Genomic DNA, 27,268 nt, shown 5'->3' on the forward strand with positions numbered 1-27,268 from the left:
GGCTTCACAGTCTAATTATCTATATGATATCCATATAAAGTGGATCTAGTTCTTTTGCAGCATCATCAAGTCCCGTCAATTGTGTGTATGCCGCCACATCATAAATGCTCATTTTATATGCAATGATGATGCTGCAAAAGAACTCGATCCATTTTTATATGGATATCATACATGGGCTCATTTTCATGCGTAGAAGCCGAGTTACGATCGATAAAGCGTCGAAGAATACATACTTACTTGACTGTGAGCCAATCTTACGCCTCACAGCGCGCCATTAAAATTTCGACATCTTAGCCAAAAATAAACTTACGAACATTTTCGTAAGCTCAAATTGTTCCTTTTGAGTTGTTTAACATTATTGTTAATTAAAGTATAAATGTTTATAGCTCAAGTTTACTTGAAACCTTTATAAACAAATTAATGTACAATTTTTTTTAAGAAAATTATAATTTCAAACGGGTCTAACCTTAAAACAAATGAAGATCAAATAATTTAACAAACTTTGTTTGGAAGCCTCTTAATTAAGCTTTAAAAGCACACCCTATAAGGCTCATTTGCATGAGTAGAAGCCGAGTTACGATCGGTAAAGCTTCGAAAAATACTTATTTTGCAATTTACAATTTGCATTGTGCACTAATTTTACAATATCTTGAGTTCTAATTGTCGGATTTAAGTTTAGTAAACGGTTGTTTCCTCGTTTTTTATTCGGGAACAAATTTTATTTGAAACATTTTTTTTATCTCTTTTAGTTTATGAGCCAGAGCCTTATAAACAATTTATAAACAATTAAATTGTTTATAACAATATTTTGACCACTCGGATCGAAATCCCCCCTCGAAATTCGTAATCAGAAGCCCAAAATCCATAAGAAACCGTTGAGTTAGTCCATCAGAATTGAAAACGACACGGTGACCTCTATTTGGCGCCTAGACTATTTCATTTGCACCGTACTTTATAAAAAATAAAACACTTTAAATAGAAATATAATTTTATTAACAATTCAATGCACACAAAAACATTGATATAATTTGATTAAATAACAAATTATTTAAATATTATATAAAAACATGTCTGCTTTGTACAACAAATATGTGTTTTTTGTCAGAAGTTTGTTGAGGCGTATTTTGTAGCATATTTTTTTCTTATCAAAATATTTAAGTTTTAGCAAGGTTTTGAAACTGTTCTCCTGCGGCATGTTTAATTTAGATAACAACAAAAGACATGGGTTTTTAAGAAAGCAAAACATGGATTTCTCTGAATTTGGCTTCAGTTTTCATTTCCCTTTCTACGAGAATTTATATTTTTATTTAAAAAAATACTTTAGATCATTCGCTTGGCTGTCCTCTATTGCAAGAAAAAAAGTAACGCCTCTTTGTGGATGCTATTCCAATCTCTTGGCAAAATGCGCAGGTACTTTTACTACACAAGAATGGAGACAAACTAGAAAATTACAGAACTAACAGCCTATCAAATAAATTAGATAGATACCAGCCTGTTGAACAAGCCGGTTTCCGCAAAGGTTATTGTACCATAAAACTCCTACAGCCAATACGTATACTTATAGAAAAGTATAACGAATACAATGGACCTCTTCATTTGGCATTTTTGGATTTCAATTAGGCATTTGATTTAATAGAACTCTGGGCCGTATTAAAAGGATTCAATAACGCAAGGACTGATACCACATACTCCTAAAATACAAATATGTACGATAAAGCAACTATGCAAATAAATGTAGCAGAAGGTATAAAGACAAGCAAAACAAGAACGGAGAGTGGAGTTAAACAGGAAGACACTATCTATCCAATATTATTTACTCCTTCATTAGAAGATGTGTTCAAGAAGTTAAATTGGGAACAAACCGGAATTAAAATTGATGGCAGATTATTAAGTCACCTAAGATTTGTTGATGACATAACACTCGAAAACGTAACAATGCAGAAGAGCTAATCTACATGCTAAATTAGTTTAAAAAAGAATCTGCGAAAATCGGTTTAAAAATTTAAATAAAACAAAAGTGATGACAAATCAAAATATGTACCATAATCGACTTAGCTGAAAGTAAGATCTGATGTATCGAAGAGTATACAGGGTGTCCAGAAACTCTACCGACAAACGAAGACAGGAGATATTTTAGATAATTTTAAGATTATTTAACCCAGTTCACCTAGTCCGAAAATGCTTCCTAAGGGAGCTAGAGCTCTTTTAAGATGGCGTGATGTAATTAGTTTTTCTTAAATAACTCCAGAACGTTTCTATTTAGAAAAACGAAAATTAGTACGCATATTTACTTTCCAGAAATGAATCGATTCCATCCATTGTGAATTTCTAGTACCGGTCATAGGCGTCCGTTTTGGGTAGAGCAACGGTTATTTTATCGCATAACTTTTTTGTCTTTAACTTTTAAGCGTTTTTGACACTGGATTATTAAATTGTGAGGTGTTCTAGTACTAAAAGGTACTCTTGCTTTAAGTCGGTAGGACACACCGTTTTGTAGAAAAATCGATTTGAAAGTTTTTCGTTTTTGGAATTTGAAAAAAATTGAAAAAACTTACCTCATAATTTAATAATCTAGTGTCAAAAATGCTTAAAAATTAAGGACAAAAAAGTTACGTTATAAAATAACTGTTGACCTACTCAAACGGACGCCTATGACCGGTACTAGAAATTCGCAGTTAATGAAATCAATTCATCTCTGGAATATAAATAAATGTACCAGTTTTCGACTTTCTAAATAGGTTTTTTTTGAATTTTTTTTTAAATTCAAAGAACGAAAAATTTTCAAATCGATTTTTCTAGAAAACGGTGTGTCCTACCGGCTTAAAACAAGAGTACCTTTTAGCACTAGAATATCTCACAATTTAATAATACAGTGACAAAAATGCTTAAAAATTAAAGACAAAAAAGTTATGCGATAAAATAACTGTTGCCCTGCCCAAAACGGACGCCTGTGATCGGTACTAAAAAATCGCAATGGATGAAATATATTTATCTCTGGACAGTGGCGGCCCGTGAGGTAGTGCCATAGAGCCATGGCACTACCTTGCTAACTATGCAGAAACATATTTTTTATCTTAAAAACATCTTAATGCCTGTTAATTTTTTTTGTGATTATTTCTGTGTAGCGCAATGCACATCTAACCACCGACTTTGGCCACCCACAGCTGACCGGATAAGGGATGAAGATCATGAAAATCCCGGTGCCGAAAGGTATAGTGGCACGCCAGAAAAGAGAAAGATTGTATGAGCATCCTATGTAAGTGACAGAGATAGAGCGGTATTGCACTTTTAATATACGTTTAAATTGGACTCTCTGTGCCAGGCTCGAAATCTCGAAAAGTAGATCTTAAGATACAATGTTTTAGATCTATTTCTAGTTTCTTTACGCGTTCGCTTGACGCTGTTGTGTTTATTATCTACTATTGTATTGTACGAGTATTTTGTGTTTATACTCTACTATATTTTTTAATTTGTAATTATTAGTGCGTCGTGGTCGTGGGTGTCGTAGGTATATAAATAATATTTTGATTATTTTATACGTTTAATTTATTTATTGACAATGAATTGACAAATTAGTATATTAAAAAACTCTTTTGGTGGTTTTTCGTTAGAAAAAAAAACTTCAAAATAAAGAACTCGGTCGGCCTTTACCTGATTTAAAAATTGAAAAACAAAGTGGAAATGGACAAAAACTTCGCTGTCGTAAGTTTAATAAAACTATTTATGATAAAAATAGCTGGTTGTGTGGTTGCAAACAAACTAATAAACTGTTCTGTTTTGTATGCGTTTTGTTTGGAGGTGACGAGATATGCGATGCAGTTTTGTTGCGAATAAAAACAAGGTTTACCTTCTCCGGACATTTAGTTGCTTCTCATTTATTTATGCCAGAGAAGTTTTCTGCTTATAAGGATAAGTTCCCCGAATCATTTCTTAATGAAACATGCACACAATTTTTATTTTTAAACAAAACTCGGCTTAAAACTTAATTACAAGTATTGTATCAGCGAGACGAATTAAGTACTACCTGTGGGGCTGTTCCGTTATCAGTTTTATTAAATGATGAAGGTTTAAAATGTAGATTTGAAGAAACTGTTAAACTTTTAAGTATATTAATAACCATTCCCATGTCAACATCTGAAGCAGAACGTTGCTTTTCAATGCTAAAACGAATTAAGACATTCCTCAGAAATACCATGAAGGAAGAACGACTAAGTACTTTAGGTATGCTGTCTGCAGAAATACATTTTGTAAATGGCATTGACAATTTTAATAACAAAGTCATTGAAAACTTTGCCACCAAAAAAGAAAGAAGGATGGACTTCACATATCGTAAACTTTAACAGTGATATTAAATAACTTTGTGCGTGTGTGTAAATAATAGAATAGTGTTATTTTTATAATTTTCTAAATAGGCTCTAGAGACCAAATCGTAACAAAAAACTTCAAGTACATCAACAGTGGTAGGAAGAATGAAATATTGACAGCATAGGATTAAAGGACGTGGTGGTCGGATGAGCGAGAGAGACGGAAGCTGATGCGTGATGACGAGCGACTGAGAATCGGGCAAAAGAAGGACATCGGGGAGAAATCATGCCCTAACGGGCGATTCCACCCTGATTCCCTAGTATGAGAGGGGTGGGGTTTAGCTGGTCCCGGCCACATCGGAGTTACGGAGGGCAGGGTGGTCCGATTTAGGGCCAAACTGGTCGACGTGACACTGATGAGGTTTCAGCTCAGGAACCCAGCACTGTAGGAAATGTTTACTTCCGACGTCTGTTTGCAGATTCCCCACCTAGTGATGAAAAAAAAAGTACATCAGCAGTAAATACTGGTGGTAAGTTGAGTTTTTTTATTGTTAATTACTTAATTTACGGAACTGTTTTGATAAATTTTGGTAAATTTCTTGGCATCCCAAAAATAGTAATATAAAAAATATCTGCACCTATTTTTTTTTTAATTTCTATTTTATATCCTTTTTGACAATATCGTGAAACCGTCACTAAAAATTTAGGCAGCTGCCCGGATTCTGGCACTACCTTCCTAAGGTAGGTCTCTGGAAGATAAATACGCGTACCAATTTTTGTTTTTCTAAATAGAAGCGTTCTGGAGGTATTTAAGAAAAACTTCTATTTAAAAAAGAGCATCTTCAAAGAGCTCTAGCTCCATTAGGAAGCATTTTCGGACTAAGTGAATAGGGTTAAATTGTCTTAAAATTATCTAAAGAATCTCCAGTCTTCGTTTGTCGGGAGAGTTTCTGGACACCCTGTATATACCTAGGTCACACGGTCAAACTGGTCAAACAGAATCAAACAGCAGAGCTATAGAAGAATCTGAATGACTTGGGCAGCAGTAGGAAGTATTCTGTTGAAAATAACAAAAAGATGATTATTCAACAGTTGTATTCTACCAGTTGTGACCTATGGAATGCAGACTGTAACACTTCTAGAGTTATCAGCCAATAGATTAAGAACAGCATAGAGGGTGATCGAACGAGCTATGTTATCTCTGAGAAAACATAGATGAAATGAGGACGTGAGAAGCAGGACGAAGGTGGAAGATGCAATTAGAAGAATTGCGAAAATGAAATGGAACTGGGTAGAACACGTAGCATGACAAAACAACGAAAGGTGGATGAGAAACATTGTACATTGGAGAAAACGGGAACACAGTTGTAGTAGAGGAAAACCACACAAACGATGGCTAGTCAATATCAAAGCAAAAGTGGGGAGAAACTAGCAAGCACAAAACAGAGAAGAATGGAGAACTAATAGGGGGCCTTTGTCCAGGAGTGGATGCAAGCAGCAAGAAACCTAAAGAAGAAGAGTAATGCCCTTCAACTTGATACTAGGAAACAGAAAAAACATATTAGCATAGGTTTGTTTTAGTCTTTTGGCCAATTTTCTGTAACAGGAAATTTTTTAATTTTGAAGAACGAACTGCAGCTGTCTTCAATTTTTGTGATTACGTTTCAGTGTTTGTGTTGAAGAGCTGTTCGTCTTTATGAAGTAAAAATATGTATATTAATACGCCACAACAAATTCTGACATAAACTTTAATATCAAATCTCATGTAGATAAACGGTATATCAGCAAAATGTTTAAAGGTTCATCATCAAATTGAAACTATCTGATATTTAAAGATATCTTAGAACTCTCATGGGAATGTGGAGAAACTTTCTTACAGTCTATTCATGAATTATTGAAAAAACTATTTTCTTACAGCTACACTAGTTTACTAAAATTTTTAGTTAATTTCTGGTGGATATTTAAACAGGATATCGGTATTTAGGAGCTATTATTATGTCATATATCTACATCTAGTCGGCTGTTTTTATACAGTATGGTGCAAATAAAAGGATCGTTATTTCGTAAACCAGCAACTTTAAGGAAAATCCCGAAAATGGTCGATTTTTATTTTTAAATTATGATATTTTGGCATATATATCATACGAGTGACGTCATCCATCTGGACGTGATGACGTAATCGATGATTTTTTAAATGAGAATAGGGGTCGTGTGCTAGCTCATTTAAAAGGCTATTTAATTCTCTATTCAGTAATATAAAATTTATATAATTATTTATACAGGGCGCCCAAAAATTTTTTCAATTAAATTAATTGACAAAAAAGAGGAGAATGTATGTAATATATTTAATTCAAAATACATTTTGCTGTTACCAGAATACAGAAAAAAATGTTTATTTCACAAATAAACATTGCTTTTCGCTTAAATTCAATGTTCAAGCCAGCTCCTGCCAGCCACCTGCCTTTTGGAAGTTTAAACATTTTTTTCTGTTTCTGGTATGTCGGTTCGCTAAACTCAGACACAACTGGCTAGTGATTTTAGTCGGTAATTTTTTTGTTTTTGGCCAATTTTGCAAAAATTGGCAAAATTACTAACTATTTAGTAATGATTAACTATTTAGTAATTATTTTTTTGCCAGTTTTACCAAATTGGCAAAATTACTTACTAAAATCACTAGAAAGTTGTGTCTGAATTTAGCGAACCGACTATAACAGTAAAATGTATTTTGAATTAAATAAATTACATACATTCTTCTTTTTTTGTCGATTAATGTAATTGAAATTTTTTTTGGACACCCTGTATAAATAATTATGTTAATGTTTACATTACTAAAATCGAGAATTAAATAAACTTTCAAATGAGCTAGCACACGACTCCTAGTCTCATTAAAAAAATTATCGATTACGTCATTACTCCCAGATGGATGACGTTAAGCGTATGATGTATATGCCAAAAAATCACAATTTAAAAATAAAAATTAACCTGTTTCGGAATTTTTCCTTAGAGTCGCCAGCTTACGAAATAACGAATTTATTCCTTGCATTTGCACCATACCGTATAGCACTGTTTAGATTGCCTCACGGTCACCGTGACGATATAGACAACAAATAATGAAGAATTATCAGAAACATTTATATCAATCAAATGGTCAAAATGCGAAGTACAGTCAATCAGTGTGGACGGGATAAGACGAACCTTAAGGAAAATGAAAAATGGGAAAGCCATAGGACCAGGAAACATTCCCATTGAATTAATAAAACTCGGACCGTCAATACTAATAGAATTTTTGGATTAGATATTTAATAAAATTCTAATCAAACAAGAAAATATTCCATAAGATTGAAGTTTGAAAAAAAGGAAACAAAAAGAAATGTAAAATTTACAGAAGTATAAGCGTTATTAGCCCATTGGAAAGGTTGTACAGTCGATTGATAAAAGAAATAAAGATCAGAGTGGATTCCGTGCTGGCAGATCTTGTGTTGATAATAAATTTGTAATTCAACAAATTATAAAGAAAGGAAAAGAAAGGAACAGCCAGAAAACCGACTGATTGAGTATTCGTTGAGAGAAGGTCTATGATACAGTACCCCTAAAAAGATTGTTTGCAATATTGAGGAAGGTAGACCTAAGTAATGCATACGTCAACACTATACCGAACATGTACATACATAAATGAAAAAAGTGCCGTTAAAATGGAAAAAGTGCCGTTAAAATGGAAAATAAAATCTCAGGCGTATTTCCTGTCACAAAACGCTTAGAACAGGGATGTTCTTTATCCCCAACTCCATTCAAACCCTATATTCAGGATTCACAGGAATGGGAATAGAACTTGAAAATAAGTACATAACAAATCTTTTCTTCGCAGACGATCAAGTGATTATGGCGAATGATGAGGAAGACATGAATTATATTATTTTAAAGTTAACCGAAGAATACGAAAATTGGGGATTCACAATCAATATAAACAAAACAGAATATCTTAGAATAAAGAACGAATTAAAAAGCACAACTATCGATTAGAGATTTGAGTTTTATTATATAAGTTTTATTTAGTAAAAATAATTGCTAGATTAGAAAAATATGTAACAACTTTGGTATAATTGATATCTCTTCCTAGGGTTACTTTGAAAAAGTTTAAGATCTACTAGAAACTAAACTTCTCTACAATTCAAGCGTATACTTTATATGCGTAATTTTGAATATTTTTTCATTAATATCACCTCAAAAATGTACTATTCGTTAAGTTTTAATTTTCTTTTCTACATCTAGTTGTAGATATCTTATAAGACTGAAATAGGAGGTAGCAGGTTGAGAGGTCTATGTTTCTATAAAATCTATACAAAGTTTGTTCTTAAAGGTAAAAATTATGTCTTTTCTAGATACATATTACTTAGAAGTTTATGAAAGATAGATGATATTGAAAAGATGTCTGAGGTATCGTGAAAGTAATGCTATCTTTATATACATCTAGTGATCACAGTTATGTAGATATTCTTGCCTTAGCAGCTAGTTCGAGTCATTAGTTATGACATTACTGAAATATACAGGGTGATTTAGAGTAAGTAGCATTGGTCGATAATTTCATTATGATACAATGATATTCTCCAGGATTGGAAAATGGGTATGCCAAATTCTACAACGTGAGTAAAAACCGAGCCAAAGCAGGTGTAGCTTTATTAATTAACCAAAAATACCAATATCAGATCAAAGAGTGTCAATACAGTCAAAAAGGATTATAAGAGCAAATACAAGAATGGTGCAGGAGACCTTAACGTCATCGGAATATACAGCCCAGAAAATAATAAGCCAACAAGACAATATTTTATCGCGGATTAAACAACAAGAACTTTTATGGCTCATTAAAACAAGTAGTAGACCAATCCAGAGAAAAGATGATAATAATGGGAGACTAACTTTCGAATAGGCAACCGAATAATACCCGGAATCAAGCAAAAACATAACCAGAATATTCAAAGCGAAAATGGAGTATTGATGATAAACTTCTGCATGAATAGCAAACTTAAATAAACATTCGATAACACGCCAAAGGTTTATGGTAGAACAGATATTTCAATGGTAGATAATAATGGAATTGGAAAAATTGAAGCAAGACAGTCCAATTGATGATCTGTTGCTGAAGCGACAGTGGACAATGGACCGGTAGACAAATATGACCTTGGAAAGAGAGAATCAGATAGCAATGCGCACTAGAGATCTTGAAGAGGAAACAGCACATGAAAGAGACAGGGATTGATAAGTATACTACTTTGATTTACGGATATATTCACGGAAAGATTGAGCGCAAGGACTGCACTATATTTTCAGCGAAAAAACTGGTTGCTTTAACACAAAATATTTGATATATAAATTTAGTTATGCCAATATAAAATAAAGATAACTACAAAAACAATAAAAATAGCTATAAAAATGTAAAATTTAATAATTTATGCAGCTATTATAATCATAGCCTGGCCCACTCGGGGAGGGGGGGGGGGAGGGGGGTACAGCCAGTACATTTTACCGGGGCCCGGCGTCGACCAGACCAAAGACGTAATTTTTCCCGTTTTTTGCTCTTCACTTTATGTGCATAATGCGTTTAATTAACAGTCGGCTATCTTTTATATGAGCTTTACCTCTATTTTAAAACATATTTTATTGTTTTATTCTAAAAACGGCGCAAGAAGCTTGCCAGATTTTTTGATGATTTGCCTGGGCCTAGTAGTTACGTGACTGATCATTTTGAGCCCGACGAAATATTTTGCTGTGAAATATTTAATATTATCAGAGATTTTTTAAGCAATTAAGCAATTTAACCCGCTGAAGAGAAAATATCCTTTAGTTGTCTTTCTCGCATTAAAAATGCTATGAGATCTACAATGAAATAGGATCGGTTAACTGGCCTAGCAACTTTGTTCATTGATGATTTGGTAAAATCTAGCGATTTTTCGAAAATTGTAGACATCTTTGCTAATCAGAAAACTCGAAAAGTACCTGTAAGTATTACAAAAATTTTCCCTATAAATATATTCAAAATTTAATAAAATTTATAATTGAACTGTTTCTTATTATTTATTATTGATAATTTTATTTCTTATAAAAATTAAACAATTTTTTTGCTCTTCACTTTTTGCGGGGGCCCGCTCTTTACGTGTTACCGGGGCCCGCTCATCCCTCTCGGCGGCCTTGATCATAGCACCCTCAAAAATTTTAAATTTAGCTTCAAATTGGATTATTTTAGGTACAAAACGAACAGCATTACTTACACTAGACTAGACTCATTCCTTATACAAAAAAAGAATAGTTTCCTAATAGTTACTAAGTTATAACCCTCTTTGTCTATTTGTATTGTTCTCTGCACCAAGAACTATATTAAAAAATACAAAACAATGCTGACATGCCGTTTACCTCTTGAGTATATGTTTTTGATAACATTTAGAGAAACAATAATTTCACCTTTGTTAAAGCCAATATTTTTTAATTTCACACTCTTTTTGCTTCAGACTTCTTCTTTATGACAGTGAAACTATTTTTCGTTATTATATAGAATATCTCGACCAAACGCACGAGAAGTAAGTTCACCAGCAGAGTACTAGTAATATTTTTTATATAGGGTGCCCCAAAAGTGTCAAATACTATTCACATTTTTTCTAGCCTTCATGTAAATTTTTTTCTGTTTTTTTTTTAATTGAAGAAATTAATAGTTCTTTCAGAAAAAAGTAGAACAGTTGAACAAATATCCTTCACTAATTACTTTATGAAATATTCGAGGATATCTCTTGTAATACTCTAGGAGGAAAATGGTAAAAATAGAAAGAGAAATGATAAAATGAATGACTGTTATTAAATCAAATTAGAATTTCAACTCCTCGATGTTTTCTGGCCTATTTATATAGAATTTGCTGTTTAAATACCCCCACAAGCAATAGTCTAATGAGGTTAAATGGGGAGAACGAGGTGGTCATTTAATAAACCAGCTTCTACCTATACATCGATTTAGATATATTTTAGATCAATAAAAGATAAAGAAATAAAACGAAGAATGACACTACAACAAGATGTATTGTGCTACATAGAAGAATACATCTAATTTTATATTCAGACGTAAGAAGAGCCGATTAATCGAGATGGACATTCAAAAGCTCGAAGTGGACACTAATGGAAAATAATTACCCTTTTATAAAAAAGAACTTTTTTATAATAAAACCTTTTTATTATTTATAGGAAAGAATATAAAATAATTAACCGATAAACGATTTAACGATAAAATGCTTAAAATTCCAAAAATTACACTCTAATAAAAATAGTTATTTTGAAACAGTTCGTGAAGTATGCTTTTAGAGCGTAGTATGAAGCACATGAGCGTGAAGTATGCACGCGATTTTTAGAGCTCGAGCGACAACGGAGTGAGTGCTATACATCGCGTAAGTTCGCAAAAAGTACTTCTCGCACAGTTTCATACAATATTTTATCTACGATAAACAAATAAAACAACTAACTCTTTGTCCCTGGAATTCATTTCTATTCTACAATTTTTAGAACTTTGACATTTAAAAATCCTAACTATCATACTTTCAAACCACAAAACTGTCAAAAATTTTGTTGTAAGTCATTGCTCAGATTGTCATCACCATGACAACGCGAAAGTTAAGGATATTTGATTATATGAAAGTGTGCCAAAAAACCCATTGAAAGTGTGCGAAAAAGTAAATCTCATTTAAAATACATTGTTACTTCACGCACACTTTAAACTCTTCACGTACTGCTATCTATAATGACAGTTTTCACAAACTAAAAACATATACATAATGTGACATAGAGTAGATAAAGTACTTTTTATAATCATTATAAAAATATTATAATAAATAATATCATATATTATAATATATATGATATTATATCACGGTTTTGTTATTGTACATGTACATATGTAGGACACAACATGTTTGGAAAGAATAATTAACTTACAAAATATGAATTTTTAGTAGGTGTATTACCTGTTATTTATAATTATGATTCCAAAAATTACACTAGTATAAAATAGTATTTTTTATAATACCACGGTTGTTTAAAATGGTATATATAATTTTAAGTATATAAACTTTTAATTATTTATTAAAACAATTAAAAAAAGATACGCAACAGCCGGGTTCCAACTGGGGACCTCTCGATCTGCAGTCTAATGCTACTGAGGCACCATCAATTTGTAGATATCGATTTATTAACGTACTTTAAAATATCATTAATTAATAAAATATCAATAGATAGTAATAAAAGTTAATAACAAAAATTGTAGCCAACTTTGATTACAGATTGATAATAATCAGTAATCGTAAATTGTAAGTTTTAGACAATTATTCAGCCATGGCTTACTTAAAATTTGGAAAGATTTAGACCCGTAATTATTAATGATTTTGCTCTGAAAAATGAAAATATCTCGAAAACTAATAAATTTACACATAGGGAATGTTATATAAAAATTATAGTATGGTAATGGTACTTTTCCATAATGATATAAAATACAGGGTGTTCTATTTAAAATTACTGAGAAAATAATGTATTTGCGTTTTGACTAACCCTGTATTCAATATAAAGAAAATTAGTAAAACAAACATTTACGAAAATTTTGACAAGAAATAAAAAAATATGACGTCAATAAACCATTGACCTTGTGCTTGCTTTTATTTATACAGGTTGTTACGATTTTCATATAAAATTGGTTATAACTTTGTAAATACCCCCTATAACATACCAAACCTTTATATTTTTGTAATCGAAAAGTTACGAAGATGTCGAATATAAAATAAAATACAGGGTATTCTATTTAAAAAAAAACATAAGTTTGGTCTGCTCCTATGTTATCGAACACCCTGTAACATTCTAACTAATTTTGTTATATGAAGCTCAAAGTTCGATACAATTTTTGTTATTAAGTTTTATCGCTATACATTACTATAACGGATCTACGGAGCTTCACCCCACTATATAATTAATCACCCTGTATAATAGCAGTTAAATATTGCATTGTTAGCTAGTTCTAAGCTATCCTGAAAATTTCAGGTGTCTAGGTAGCCTAGAACTATTTTTAAAATGGATTACAAAATTGTAAGGAGAATAGCACGAGTAGAGGTATCGATTGAAATATCTATACATGCTTGTATATGGTACCACTTTACAAGGATTTCTATATTGTTTGTAGCTCTGATGCGAGTATTTTAATTTTATTATCATGTCTTCACTAAATATTTCAGTAGGTGTTTTTACTCCTACATGAATCAATAAGTTCTCTATGCTATTAATGTATATGTCATTAAGAGTACTTGCCGTTGAACTTACTTTAAAACATTAAGCGATATGGTCAGTTACACAACAATGCAAAATTCGAAATTCCTTAGATAATTTCATACTATTCCAGAAAAATATGTGTGCAAAAATTATTACTCTTCAATTTTGATTCTAATTTTTATAAAACTATGTAAAATTATATTAAAATATTACGGATTAGCAGTTAGTAAGTCTATAGTAAGACTGAGCCATCATATATAGGTATCTTTCATTTTGCACTTTGGTTTCAAATTAGAGAATACGAGAAAAAAAAATTCAGAAGATGTTTGAACACTTTCTCTACGTTTCATGGATTACATAGCAACCAAGCGTAGCGCACACAATACGGTGTATGCCAAGATAGGCTGCATATTCACTTCCCTTTATTAAATTTACTAATTCAACAACAGAAGGAAATAGATTGGTTATTGGTGGTACAGAAATGGGTTCCATCTGTAGATCTGCTATCCCATTTATCTTAGCTCATGATTTTAATTGCTTTTTATGATATTAGACTATCTGTATATTGTATATGTAGTATAGCTCAAAACTAAAGCGTTTTCTTCATAATTTATTATCATTTATTGCTTCACTCATTTTTCTTATGACTTTTTTTGTCACAAGTTGCTTCTCGGGTATTCTCGTTTCTTCTCTGCTTTCATTCGGTATTCCTCCATGAATGCTACAGTTCTACTAGCCTGCATTTGTCCATGGAGATACATTTTGAGATTTTAAGAGAGTCATTGCTGCCTTTTTCTCAATCAATGCTTAATCCATTTGGTTATAGTGTTACGCCAGCCTTGCTACGCCCCTGATTGAATTTACTAGGCGATTCGTAGAAGATGTTTACGGTTGTTCCTACGTCACGAGAATTCCGCTGGATTCTAGAAACACGTCTAAAGCAAGAAACCTATTATGAACGCCCGGCACGGCACAGCACAGGCCGGCACGTCCAAAAACCTATTTGTAACGGCCGGCACGGCACGGCACCGTAAAAATGATCATATATTTTAAAAACTATCGCAAAATAAAAGTTTTTAAAAGACATAAACTACACAATGTTAATGAATATGCATCATGTTAAAAAAACGAATTCATGGTTAAAAGATAATGTACGTACCTGTCCACTGATCAAAATTTTCGGATATTTGTACCCATGTATTGTCCTTTTTCTTACTATCATGATAACTTGAGTCCGATGCATCATACAAAAATGGGTATTCTCTGACACTCTCAATGAAAATTCTTCCATATTATTTTATTTCAAAAGAAACAACGCGCTTTCAATTAAAAAATCAACAATATATCTGCTTATTGCCAACAATTATGACGCACTGGCGCCAACTGGCCGTTCGACTTCAACGGATTTTATTCTCCTCGGAGAATTTTGGCCGTTCCGTTTGCGTGCTGGCCTGTGCCGGGCCGAGCCGGCCGCTCATAATGGGTTACGTTGCATTTGAAACTATACAAATGAATTTGGACTGTCCTGTGCCGGGCCGGGCTGTGCCGTGCCGGCCGTTCATAATGGGTTTCTTGCTTAAGAGTGAGTAAAACTATATACAAGGGCAATTAGAATTTATTAGAATTAATTTAAAGGGACTAGTCTTTAAATAAATTTGTACGGTTAAATAAATAAATGTTATAAATTAATTGTGTTTTGGATTAATGTTAGAAGAGTTTAAAAATTAAAATAAACATTATATCAGATTTCAACGGTTAAAGTCTTTTTTAAGGTAATTTTCTTAATCAATGATTAAAATTTTTTCTCGTGTATCAAAAGTGCGACAAATAATGCAAAATATTGATAATAATACAGCATTGATCTGATTATAACTTCAAATGGATATCTAAATTTTGACTGTCATAAAACCATCTAAAGATTTCGCAAAGGTATAGCTCACAATTTAAAATGGACGATTGCCCGTGGTCGCGCTCAACGTGGACACGGTACAAGTCTGTCGGGACGGAGATGCGGGATTGGACAGGCCACTTTCTCTAATCGGGGACAGCGCGGGCGTCTTTGGCCTATGCACCACGCTCCTTCGTCTTCTCCTATACAGGGGCCTCCTCGGCCCGCACCGTTGCTGCTGCTGCTGCAACACGGAAAGCGCGTTTGCCAATTCGGTCTCACTGATCAGTCTACGCCGCGGAGGAGTGGGCAGGGCGGGGAGGGCGTTGGCCCTTCGCGTTACTTCCGGGTAGGTGACAGGTACTAAGTTGTTGATGGTTTGGATGTGATGTTGGTTGTTGGAGTGGATTTGGTCGGAGTTAGGCACCACTTGGTTGCTTCGGGCAATTTGGGATAGCTGCTGACTAGTTGGTTGACTCGGGTTTCTTTTGTTGTGTCCTAAATTACCTGCAATATAGACCGATATTATTATATTATTATAAATATATATAATATTATTATAAATTCATAATATAACTCCAGAAATGATTAACGATATTCAAGAAGAATGCAGTTATTGGTTCAGGTACTGCTAAGAGGCAGGTAGGTGGCAATTTGAATAGACATTTTGTTTTTTGACAGTAGTAAAATAAAATTTTGTATTAAATAAACTACATACAGGTTTCTCGTTCTTAAATTAATTTAATTCAAAAAATAAATATTTCTTGGTTACCCTGTAGAAATAATTATTTTAATGTTTATATCACTACTGTATGCAACAATCATGTATGTAAATTTAAAAAGCGCTTTAATACAATTAATTGGACGAAAATGATGGAAGAGCTAGAGCATCTTGGAATCCCAAAAAAATTAAGACAGTGCTAACAATGAATCTAAAGAACACCACAGCAAAGATCAGTTTCAACGGAACAACTTCTAAGAAGATCAAAGTAAATACCGTGAAAAAATATGACTATCTCCACGACACTGTTTAACTTGATATTGGAAGCAATAATAAAGAGAAACTTCGTAAACAAACATTATGACAGATCAAATTCAAGTAATAGCCTAAGCAGATGATCTAGTCATCATAGCGAAGATGAAGATGACACTTATAAAAGCAGTAAAAATTAGATAAGGAAGCAAAGAGACTAGGGCTAGAGATAAACCAGCACAAAACAAAATACATGACGATAGGGTAGGATGACACAATAACTCAGAAATATCTAATATCGCAGAACCATAAATTTGAAACTGTATCCACCTTTAACTAATTGGGGGTAACAATAGGGAAAACCGGAAAAAGAGAGAACGGAGGAAAAAATTATGAAAGTGGAAAAATATATGGAATGAATGGAAATCTACTTAGAAGTAAGACTCTAAGTAAAAGAACAAAGATGAAACTATAATAAAAGGCCTTAAAAAAGACCCGTTGTTGCATATGGGATGGAAACAAAGACGATTAAAAAAAGGCAAAGTTTTAAAGCCGTTTAAAGACGGGATCTGATCTAAAGCATGAATATTTCAATTTCCGTTAGAAAATCGTAAAACTAGGTGTAAATTCCTTTTAACAATAGGGGATTTAAAAGAATCACCAGAATTATTAGGGGAGTGCAATTAGAACGAGAAGATACAATGTTTCGGAAAAAATCAAACAAGGTTATATTTTTCTAAAATTTTTTTTGTTAGTTTATAAATATGTTAAAGTAAAAAGTTCTACTCACAAATTTCGCCGCTAATTGTTTATTAATTGTTTAAACAATAACAATTGTTTTGTATAAATAATGTTAAGAATATGGGTGAATTCAACATTTTATTTTGATAAAAAATGTTTTTATTTTAGTTTTGATTATGCTGAACCCGAATCTGGCATTACAATTTGCAAATTCAAAATGGCGGATTCAAAATGGCGGATTTTTTCCTAAAATTCCTTAAAAAGCAGTTGTAAAATCCGAATTTTTTTTATAAAACGTGTTTGTTTACATATATGTGGATATTTTTGAGAGGTTGCTGAACCCGAATAAAATTTTGATAATTTAAATTATAAAATGGCAGATCCAAAATGGCGGATAACTTAAAAAATAGTTGTAAAATCATAATTTCTTTACAAAATGTATTTATTTCTACATATATTTATTTTTGAGAGCTTTGATAAACCTAACTTAAATGTTAACATTATAAACTATAAAATGGCGGATCCAAAATGCGGATTTTATAAAAAGAACATAAAAAAGAACATTTTTCTAAAACATTTATTGTCTTTATTTTTAACAGGTTGTTGAATCTGAATTAAAGATTAAAAATTTAAATTTCAAAATGGCGGATATTTAAATGAAAAACAAGTAGAATCCAATCAAACAAATATGAAATTTCATTCTTAAAAAAAAAGATAAACAAATAATTTTCACAATAATATTAAAAATTAAAATGTATTAGAAAGAAAGAACAAATTATTCAAAATCTATCTCTTCAATATTCAAAAAATTGTTGCAAATCATAAATAAAAAATTATTCTTAGTAAAAAGCTCTGCATATTCTAAAACTTTAAATGCAATCATAAAATATCAATTTTTATCAATTTTGTACAAGATATGTCAATAAATAAAAATTTCAGTTAGGAGTAAAATACCTATATTTTTCATAATACTGAAAATTGTTATTATGGAAAGCTGTTCAAAATTAAAAACGATGTGTCAATATGCAGTTACACTTTTATGCAATTTTTTTACATAATACCTCGTATAATATTGATAAAATATAATATTTTATATTTGCATATTAAGTGTTAGACCATGAACAGCTATTTATGACGAATAACTTTCTTCATAAAATTAATAATAAATCAGTTATCATAAATAATAAGTGAAAATTTAATGATGTTTGGTATAATTAATTTGAAACAATATTAAAAAAAAACAAATTTTCGATTAGAAGGATATAATTACATATTGGAACATAGTTTTTAATTCCAAACAACTTTTCTTTATAAAAATTTTCGATATTGTGAAATATAAAGGTACTTTATTCTTGAGTGAAATTCATATTTTTTGACATACCTCTTACAAAATTAACAAAATTTGATATTTGATGGTTGGATCTTATGTTATATACGATGCAGAGTATTTTATAAGGAATAACTTTTTTTCGTAAAACTGATATTAAAAAAGTTATCAATAGGTTCCAAGTTACGCAAACATACTGTATAAGAGCTAAAAAAAAATTTTTTGTTGAACATTTATTATTGTTGAAGCTTATTATTAAATTAATTTTAGGTAAGTTTTACAGAAAAAAGGTTTGATCACTCTGTATATACATTTTTCAGCTGGTAATTTTCGGTTTTTGTATTACATTTTTGTTATCTTTCTTAGTTTTCTCAAAAACAAATTGTTTATTTTATTTTTAAACTAAAATAATTCAGTGTTTTATAAAGATCACATCCTAGGCTTTAAAAAAATATCAAAAAAAATTGTATTAGATTTATTCAAACTTGAGTAATACCGTCTTAAAGTGGTGGGAATTCTGTAGAACAACGAAGTTTTCAAAAATTACATTTTTTGAGACAGCGTATTATTTGAATTACATTTTTGAGATTTTTTTTGAATGAAACATCGTTTAGTAAGATGATTGAGAGGTAAGTTGTGCAAATTTGAGAGCTTTATAAGTAAAATTGTATTAGTTACAGATTTTTAAATCATTTTTAAACAAAATTCATGTAAGTCTCACTTTCCGTCCACACCGTACTTATATCCATACATTTTATTTCTTTTTATTACAACCATAAAATAGCTTATTTCATATTGTTTCATGTCCAATTTGTAAAATTTCTTTTGATCCATTAGTTAGTTTTTCAATGGTCAAGTCAGTTTTTTTCTAAAAATTATATTTTCGGAGTTATTTAAAAAAACATCTAACTTCGCTGTTCATTTGTTTAATAAAAAATGAAGCACCCACTTCTCGAGTAGAACTTTTTGATATGTTGTTTATTAAACATTTCTTAATGAAATTACAAAAAGTTTTATCTTGTTTGATTTTTTCCGAAGTGAAAATCTAAATGCACTCCCCTATATATGTACCTACTAAATTGAGATACAAATTGTACTAAATAATAGAATTGTCCAAATAATAAAAGTAAATAAAATTCGGATTTCCCGGCAAACCATCCTTCATCATTTTAGCATCCTACAATCATTTTATAACATCGTACTATAAGTACTTTGTGTAAAGATCGGATATTTTCTAAGAAAAAATGTGAGGCAGTGAATGAGCCGTCTCTCTTCAGGTAAAATGTGGGGAGAAATATTTGTGTCGAATTAAAAAATAAAAAATTTTTTTTTGGACTTAAATGTTTTTAAACAGGCACAAAATATGCATGTTTCTTTAAACATATGCAAAATTTAGTCCTCAAATATGCGAAATATGCATGCAATATGCATTTAGCATAAAATCCCCACCCTAGTGATGAGCGTGCTAATAGCCGGCAAAATAACGCAAAAGATGGGCAACATAATACGTTGTGAAATAAAAAGGGATGAAAACAGTAGAGGTGGAAAGTTATCGGTATTAAGTTATAAAACATTACCATTTACGATAGTTTCAAACCTTTAGACGTTAGATAATAGCTAGTTGACTGTCATACCTACGTATGACGTTAACGTGAATAGAATCCGTGAGTTTGGAAACAAGGTTGTCCATAAATAAATAACAAACAAAGATTATGATTAATGAGTTATTAATTTTACTTTAATTTTTAGAATACTTTTATTTAAAAATTAAACAGACACAGTTTTCACACTTCCTCAGGCAAAAACTATTCAGCTACTACCTTGTCATATTTTGACGATTATTTGTGTCAGTCGAAAAGAAAAAAAAAGATAACGCTAAAGGTGGGAAACTATTGTAAGTGGTCCTGTTTTATAGGTTTATACCGATAATTTCCCACCTCTACTAGTTTCATCTCTTTTTATTTCACAAGGCATTACGTTGTCCATCTTTTGCTTTATTTTGCCTGATAGTAGTGCGCTCATTACTGTATAAGGCATGACCTAATATTCGATAAAACATAATAGCCTAATAAAATAAAAAAAAGTCAATATGTAAATTCGTACAGGTTAAAACAAATTTTATATCAAAGTTTAGGTGGGTACAAAAGATATTTTCAAGAAAATATCCAAATCATACAAGGGGATCATTGTTTAAATAATTAAAAAGGGGTCATTTTTGGAAAAAAATTACTTTTTTAAATGCTGAGGTCATTCAATTACTAATGAAGGTCTATAGGATTTTTTTCTGCAAAGTTGAAGGGCAAATTTTTCACATAAGACTTACTAAATTAAATTTGACCCCCTATTTATTTAAATATTTATACATAAAACTTTAAAAACAAATTTGCAAAAATTATTTTTAGCGTTTTAAATAAGCAATATAAAATATCTTATTTTACAGACTAAGTTGCGCTATGTTACCAGTATTAAGGAAAAAAAAATTGGTCGAAAAATATTTAATATTTTTTGAGATATTGAATTTGTTTATTAAATGTTACTATATTTTCAATTGCAAAAACGCGGTTGTTGCCAAAGAAATATTCACCTGCTTAAGATCTCATTATTTTTATTTTTATGTATATTTTCGATAAATGTATTGATAAATTCACATTTCAGTTAAACTCCCCACTAAAATGGCATTTGAAAATTATTCAAATTTGTTTATAATTTGTTTTTTTAATAACGTCGCGGGGATTAAGTATTTTGAAATGCCGTTTCCATAATTGGATTCCTGGGAATTTTTTACTAATTAACAAAATTTTTTGGTCATTTTTCTTCTTCTTTTTTTTTCTTTGAGCTATATTACTACGGGTCCTTTTAGGGTTAAATTTTATCAAGAATGTCGAATCTCTGAGTTGTAGATCCTAGACCTATAAATATTAAGATTTAACTAAAATCTCTTAAATAAAATGTGGCTACTTACTGAGTTACAGGGTGTTTTATTTAAAAATTTAAAAATTATTGTTACCAAATACTTTAAAACTATTTGACGTATCCTTATCATACTTGGCAGAAAGTGTGGCTATTATACACCCTATTAAATTGTGATTAATAAACGTTTCTAGCTAGTGCCAGAGGCGTACGACAGGGGATAGAGAATGATTGACCCTTCCCAAATTCTACGCCACTGAGTGAATTACTATTGTAGCGAAATTTTTCGATTCTCCAATACTTTGTATGTAAATAACTTTATTGGTATCGATAAAGTCATCAGTTTGAGAGATATTGGAAATTTAAAATGAATGAATGAATGAATCAAAATAACTATGACGTTTTATTTTTAACGACCAATATCTTGAAAACTAATGACTTAATCGTTACCAGTAAAGAGTTATTATTTACATAGAAAGTATTGGAGAATCGAACAATTTCGCTAAAATAGTAATTCCCTCAGTGGCGTAGAATTTGGGAAGGGTCAACCATTAACTGGCCCCTGTCGTACGCCTCTGGTGGTAGCTAGAAACTTTTATTTATCACAATTTAGTAGACTGGATAGTACCCACACTGTCTGCCAAGTATGATAAGGATATATCAAATAGTTTGAAAGTACTTGGTAAAAATAATTTTTAAATTTGTAAATAAAACACCCTGTAACTCAGTAAGTAGGAACATTTTATTTAAGTGATTTTAGACCAATCTTAATATTTTTAGGTCTAGAATCTACAACTTAAAGATTCGACATTCTTAATGAAACTTAACCCAAAAAGGGCCCGTAGTAATATAATGCCAAGAAAAAAAAAGAAGAGGAAAAAAAGACAAAAAAATTTGTTAATTAGTGAAAAATTCCCAGGAACCCAACTATCGAAACGGCATTTCAAAATATTTAATCCCCGTGACGTTATTAAAAAAATAATTTATAAACAAATTTGAATTATTTTCAAATGCCATTTTAGGGGGAAGTTTAATTAAAATTTGAATTTATCAATACATTTGTCGAAAATATACATAAAAATAAAAATAATAAGATTTAAGACAGGTAATTATTTCTTTGGTAACAACCGCGTTTTTTCAATTGAAAATAGAGTAACATTTAATAAACAAATTCAATATCTCAAAAAATATTAAATATTTTTGGACCAATTTTTTTTTAATAATACTGATAACATAGCGCAACTTATCCTGTAAAATAAGATATTTTATAGTGCTTATTTAAAAAGCTAAAAATAATTTTTTGCAAATTTGTTTTTAAAGTTTTATGTATAATTATTTAAATAAATAGGGGGTCAAATTTAATTTAGTAAGTCTTATGTGAAAAATTTACCCTTCAACTTTACAGAAAACAATCCTATAGACCTTCATTAATAATTGAATGACATCAGCAGTTAAAAAAGTAATTTTTTTGCAAAAATGACCCCTTTTTAATTATTTAAACAATGATCCCCTTGTATGATTTGGATACTTTTTTGAAAATATCTTTTGTACCCACCTAAACTTTGATATAAAATTTGTTTCAACCTGTACGAATTTACATTTTGATTTACATGTAGTGTAATTTTATTTTACTAGACTATAATAACCGAATTAATGTTGGGGAAGTGGGTATGGTCTTTATAAACATACCAGGGAAAGTAGGTAATGACACTTTTTATATAGAACACGGAAAATTCATATCGATTTGAGGGCAAAAACACTCATTGTAAAAAGGACAAAGGCAACAATGGATTATTCGAGGGCCCGTCGCTACAATAGCGCTTGAAGTATGTTGGTTTGGTGTTTAATCATAGACGGAACGTGGGAATTAGAGCAGGAAGGATCTGTTTTTAGGTGGATGTGAGAGGTGGCATTCGGATTTTTGCGGATAAAGTTAGGTGATAACTTCGTTAATAATCATTGACTTATGCTCCTTCTCAAATATCATCATCATCATCATTGGCTCGACCGCCCTTTCTGGGTCTTGGCCTGTTCCAGGATTCTTCTCCACTCTGATCTGTTTCGTGCTTTTTTTCTCCAGTTTTTTATTTTTAAGGTTTTTATATCATTTTCTATTTGTTCTAAATATCTCAGCTTCGGTCTTCCTCTTGTTCTTTTTCCTACTGGCATCTGTTTGAATATTTTGTTTGGTATTTTGCCTTCTTCCATTCTTTCTACATGTCCCATCCAACGCAGCCGTCCTATTTTAATGAATGGTATGATATCCGGATCCTGGTATATTTCGTATAGTTCAAAGTTGTACATTCTTCGCCAAATTCCGTTTTCTTTTGTGCCCTTATATATATGTCGCAAGATTTTTCTTTCAAAGGTGACTAGCAATGTTTCCTCTCTTTTAGTGAGTGTCCAGGTTTCTGTGGTAGGTCGATGTGAGAGGTGGCATTCGGATTTTTGAGGATAAAGTTAGGTGATAACTTCGTTAATAATGATTGACTTATGCTCCTTCTCAAATATGCCCGGAACATTATTAAAAAAAAATAAAATATTTAAAAATTTCACAAAATTTCGTTTTTTTTACGTTCTTTGCTTATAACTTTAAAACGATTCATTTGGAACAAAGTCGTATCGAAATAAAACAAAGATAATTAAATTTTCTATCAGATACGATTGGTTAAAAATGTCTTAATTTAACACCCTTGCTGCAAAATAGCAATAAATATAAAATAAGGGGGCAAAACAAGCTTGTCCTTATTCAATTTTTTTCCATCACTTAGGTTACACTTGGAACCTTCCTAATTCGCTTAGAAAATTTTTGTAATGGGCTAAAACCGTTCACCAAATTTCATTAAAATTGACTTACTAGATTTTGCATAATAATTTTGCAATCTAAACTTTTTTAAAAAATTAAAATTTTTGAAAATCTTGCATAACAAAAACTAGAACATACAAAGATTTGTCATGTTCTTTTACATATAAAGAAGCACTCCACCTATCTAACGCACTTTACAGAATTGAAATCGGATTATTAGCAGCCTCAGCAATGTTTTAAAGTTATAAACAATTTTTTGGCTTATAAACAAATTAGTGCTGTGTCCACGAGGGGGTGCTACGAGCTCCTTTATTTAGATGGACTTACCCAAGTTTTTTTTATGTATTTTGACGCGTAGAACACGAATTTTTTGGGTAACAGTTGATCCGAATGTCGATAAGATTGTTATAAACAAAGAACTTGAAGAATTACATAACATCGATTTTTCGCAAAATAAAACATTTTTTTTGTATTTCTTGGGTAAGTCTAAGCAAAAAATGTTCTTACAAATTTTTTCGTAGGATGCATAGTTTTCGAGATAAACGCGGAGAAACATTCAAAAAATCGAAAAATTGCAATTTTTGAACGAGAAACTTTTGATTAAAAAGTAAGATAGCAATTCTGCTGACAGCATTTGAAAGTTTAAGTCAAATTATACCGGTTTTAATTATTTGCATTGCTAAAAATTAATTTTTGAAGTTATACTTCTTTAACGGCGATAGAGGGTGAATTTTTTATATGGTAAAACCTAGCGACCGGGCGCATGCGCATTATAACTTTGTTCTGATTGGATGTTCAAATGACATGTCAAAAATTATTCAATATGACGGCTGTGGCACAGCTGTAGTTAGATTATTTATGGCTGTTGCGTTTTAAAATTTGTGTGAAAAGAAACAACAAACAAAAGTTAGTTAATAGTTATACTGCCTTTTTAAATAGTTTTCATATACCTATATTTTTGGACTTTTGGACTATTTTGGACAAGGAAAACTCATTCTAATTTGGTAAGTAGTTTTTATTTTAATCATATTGCAATTATACATTTGGATTAGGTTGAAATACATACATTTATTTTCTCAAGAATGCGGATTTTAGAGAGAAATCCCAAATTAGGTTCGATTTTTATTTTTAAATTATGATTTTTTGGCGTAGATTTATTTATCTAGTAGGTATGCAATGCTTTGATTTACATATATAATTTGATTACCAACAAAAGTTCTACCAAGCTTCATCTAATATATTGTTTTCTTACTGTTTTTTTATATTTTTATATTTTCTTCCACAAAATTTGAACTACATAATTTAATTTTCAAAACAACTGTCAAACAGTAAAACGTTCAGTTACCGTATTTTTCCACACGATAAATAATGTGGGATTGGACGAGTGAGTCTACGCTTCGATTACGAATCAAAGTGCCACGAAGTTCACGGGTTCAATTCCCGATGCAGGTTTTATTTTTTTATTTTTTTATGCATGTTATGATTGTAAGTATATTTGTTATATAATTTTTTTTTCAGAAAATGCGTATTTAAAATTTTTGCCAACAATTATTATCGTTCAAAAATCATTTTTTCTTTGTGGCATTTTTCAATGTGTTTGTGTGCGTTTTATTCTTTTATTTTTTTAAATTTTTGGTATTGTCTTAAAAATTACATAATATGTAGTAGAAGTATAACTTCTTACGTGCGTACAAAGTACACACACATTCTTGTTTTATTATTAAACAAAGCTATTTGTTTATAAGCCAAAAAATTGTTTATAATTTTAAAACATTGCTGAGGCCCCATAAATAATCAGATTTTAATTCTGTAAAGTGTATTAGATAGGTAGAGCACCTCTTTATATGTATAAAAATTAGCCAACTTCTAAATGATCTACTTTTTGTTCAGAAAGATTTAAAAAAATTTGAACTTTTTTAAAAACATTTATATTGCAATTTTATTATGCAAAATCTATTAGGTCTATTATAATGAAATTTGGTAGACCATTTAAGTAAGTTATAAGAATTTTCTAAGCGAATTACTAAGGTTCTAAGTGCCACCAAAGTAGTTAAGAAACATTGAATAACAACAGGCGTATTTTGCCCCCTTATTTTGTATTTATTGCTATATTGCAGAAAAGGTAATACCTTAAGGCATTTTTTACCAGTCGTGTATCATACAAAATTCAATTATATTTATTTTATTTCTCTACGACTTTGTTCCAAAACGAACCGTTTTAAAGTTATAAGCAAAGAAAGCAGAAAAAAATCGATGTTTTTCGAAATTTTTAAATATTTTAATTTTTTTATTAATGTTCCGGGCATATTTTAGAAGGAGCATAATTGAATTATTATTACTGAAGGTGTCACCTAACTTTATCTGCAAAAATCTGAATGCCACCTCTCACATCCAAAAATACACGTTTTTTTACAGATTAGTCCTGGTCTAAATATCTTTTGCAATATTTCGTTAGATTTTTAGATGCATTTGTATTTGCATCTGAGATTTTAATTAAAAATTAATCGATAGATGTCATAGCTTATTTTATAAATGATAAGAAAACTCGTTGAGGATTGAATATAAACAAGAGAACATATTTCAATGTAGGACACTGATGTTTTTAGAGATGCAAAAAACCACTGAATATTAAACAACACTCCAGGACCCTGATTCTAATTCATTTCGAGGTCGCTATTTAATTTCGACGCCGCCATGATGGTCGCAATTTATAGCGATTCTTATTTATTTCGATATTAGTTACAACTGGAGATATTAACGTTATCATTTTGACACTGATTAAAATTTGGGTTAGCGCTCCGGTTTATTATAATCGAATCTTAAGATTGCATATATTAGTAATATGGGGTATGACAAGTCCGCAGAAAGTGTATTATTTTATTTGTAAACAAATTAGCACTCCTAAATCTTCTTTTTTTAAATTAGTGCTCTCTGTAACTTCTAAGATTTTTCCTTTAAACCAACAACACTCAAATAAAAATTTACCGTAATTTAGTTCTGCACAAAGTTATTTTTTTTCCGATTTCCTTCAACAAAA

At 30.9% G+C, this 27,268-nt stretch overlaps 1 protein-coding gene across 1 annotated transcript in view; it reads right to left on the reverse strand.

Annotated features, from left to right (window-relative positions):
* Positions 1–1,011: 1,011 nt before the first annotated feature.
* The window catches only part of LOC114325617 (uncharacterized), a 122,172-nt gene continuing 95,915 nt past the window's right edge, over positions 1,012–27,268 (reverse strand). Inside the window, exon 7 of the mRNA XM_028273720.2 lies at positions 1,012–15,981. Within this exon, the coding sequence (XP_028129521.1) occupies positions 15,530–15,981 (452 nt within the window). The 3' untranslated portion in view covers positions 1,012–15,529. The remainder of the gene's footprint in view (positions 15,982–27,268) is intronic.

The sequence above is a fragment of the Diabrotica virgifera genome, chromosome 9 (genome assembly GCF_917563875.1).
Source record: "Diabrotica virgifera virgifera chromosome 9, PGI_DIABVI_V3a".
Classification (NCBI taxonomy): domain Eukaryota; kingdom Metazoa; phylum Arthropoda; class Insecta; order Coleoptera; family Chrysomelidae; genus Diabrotica; species Diabrotica virgifera.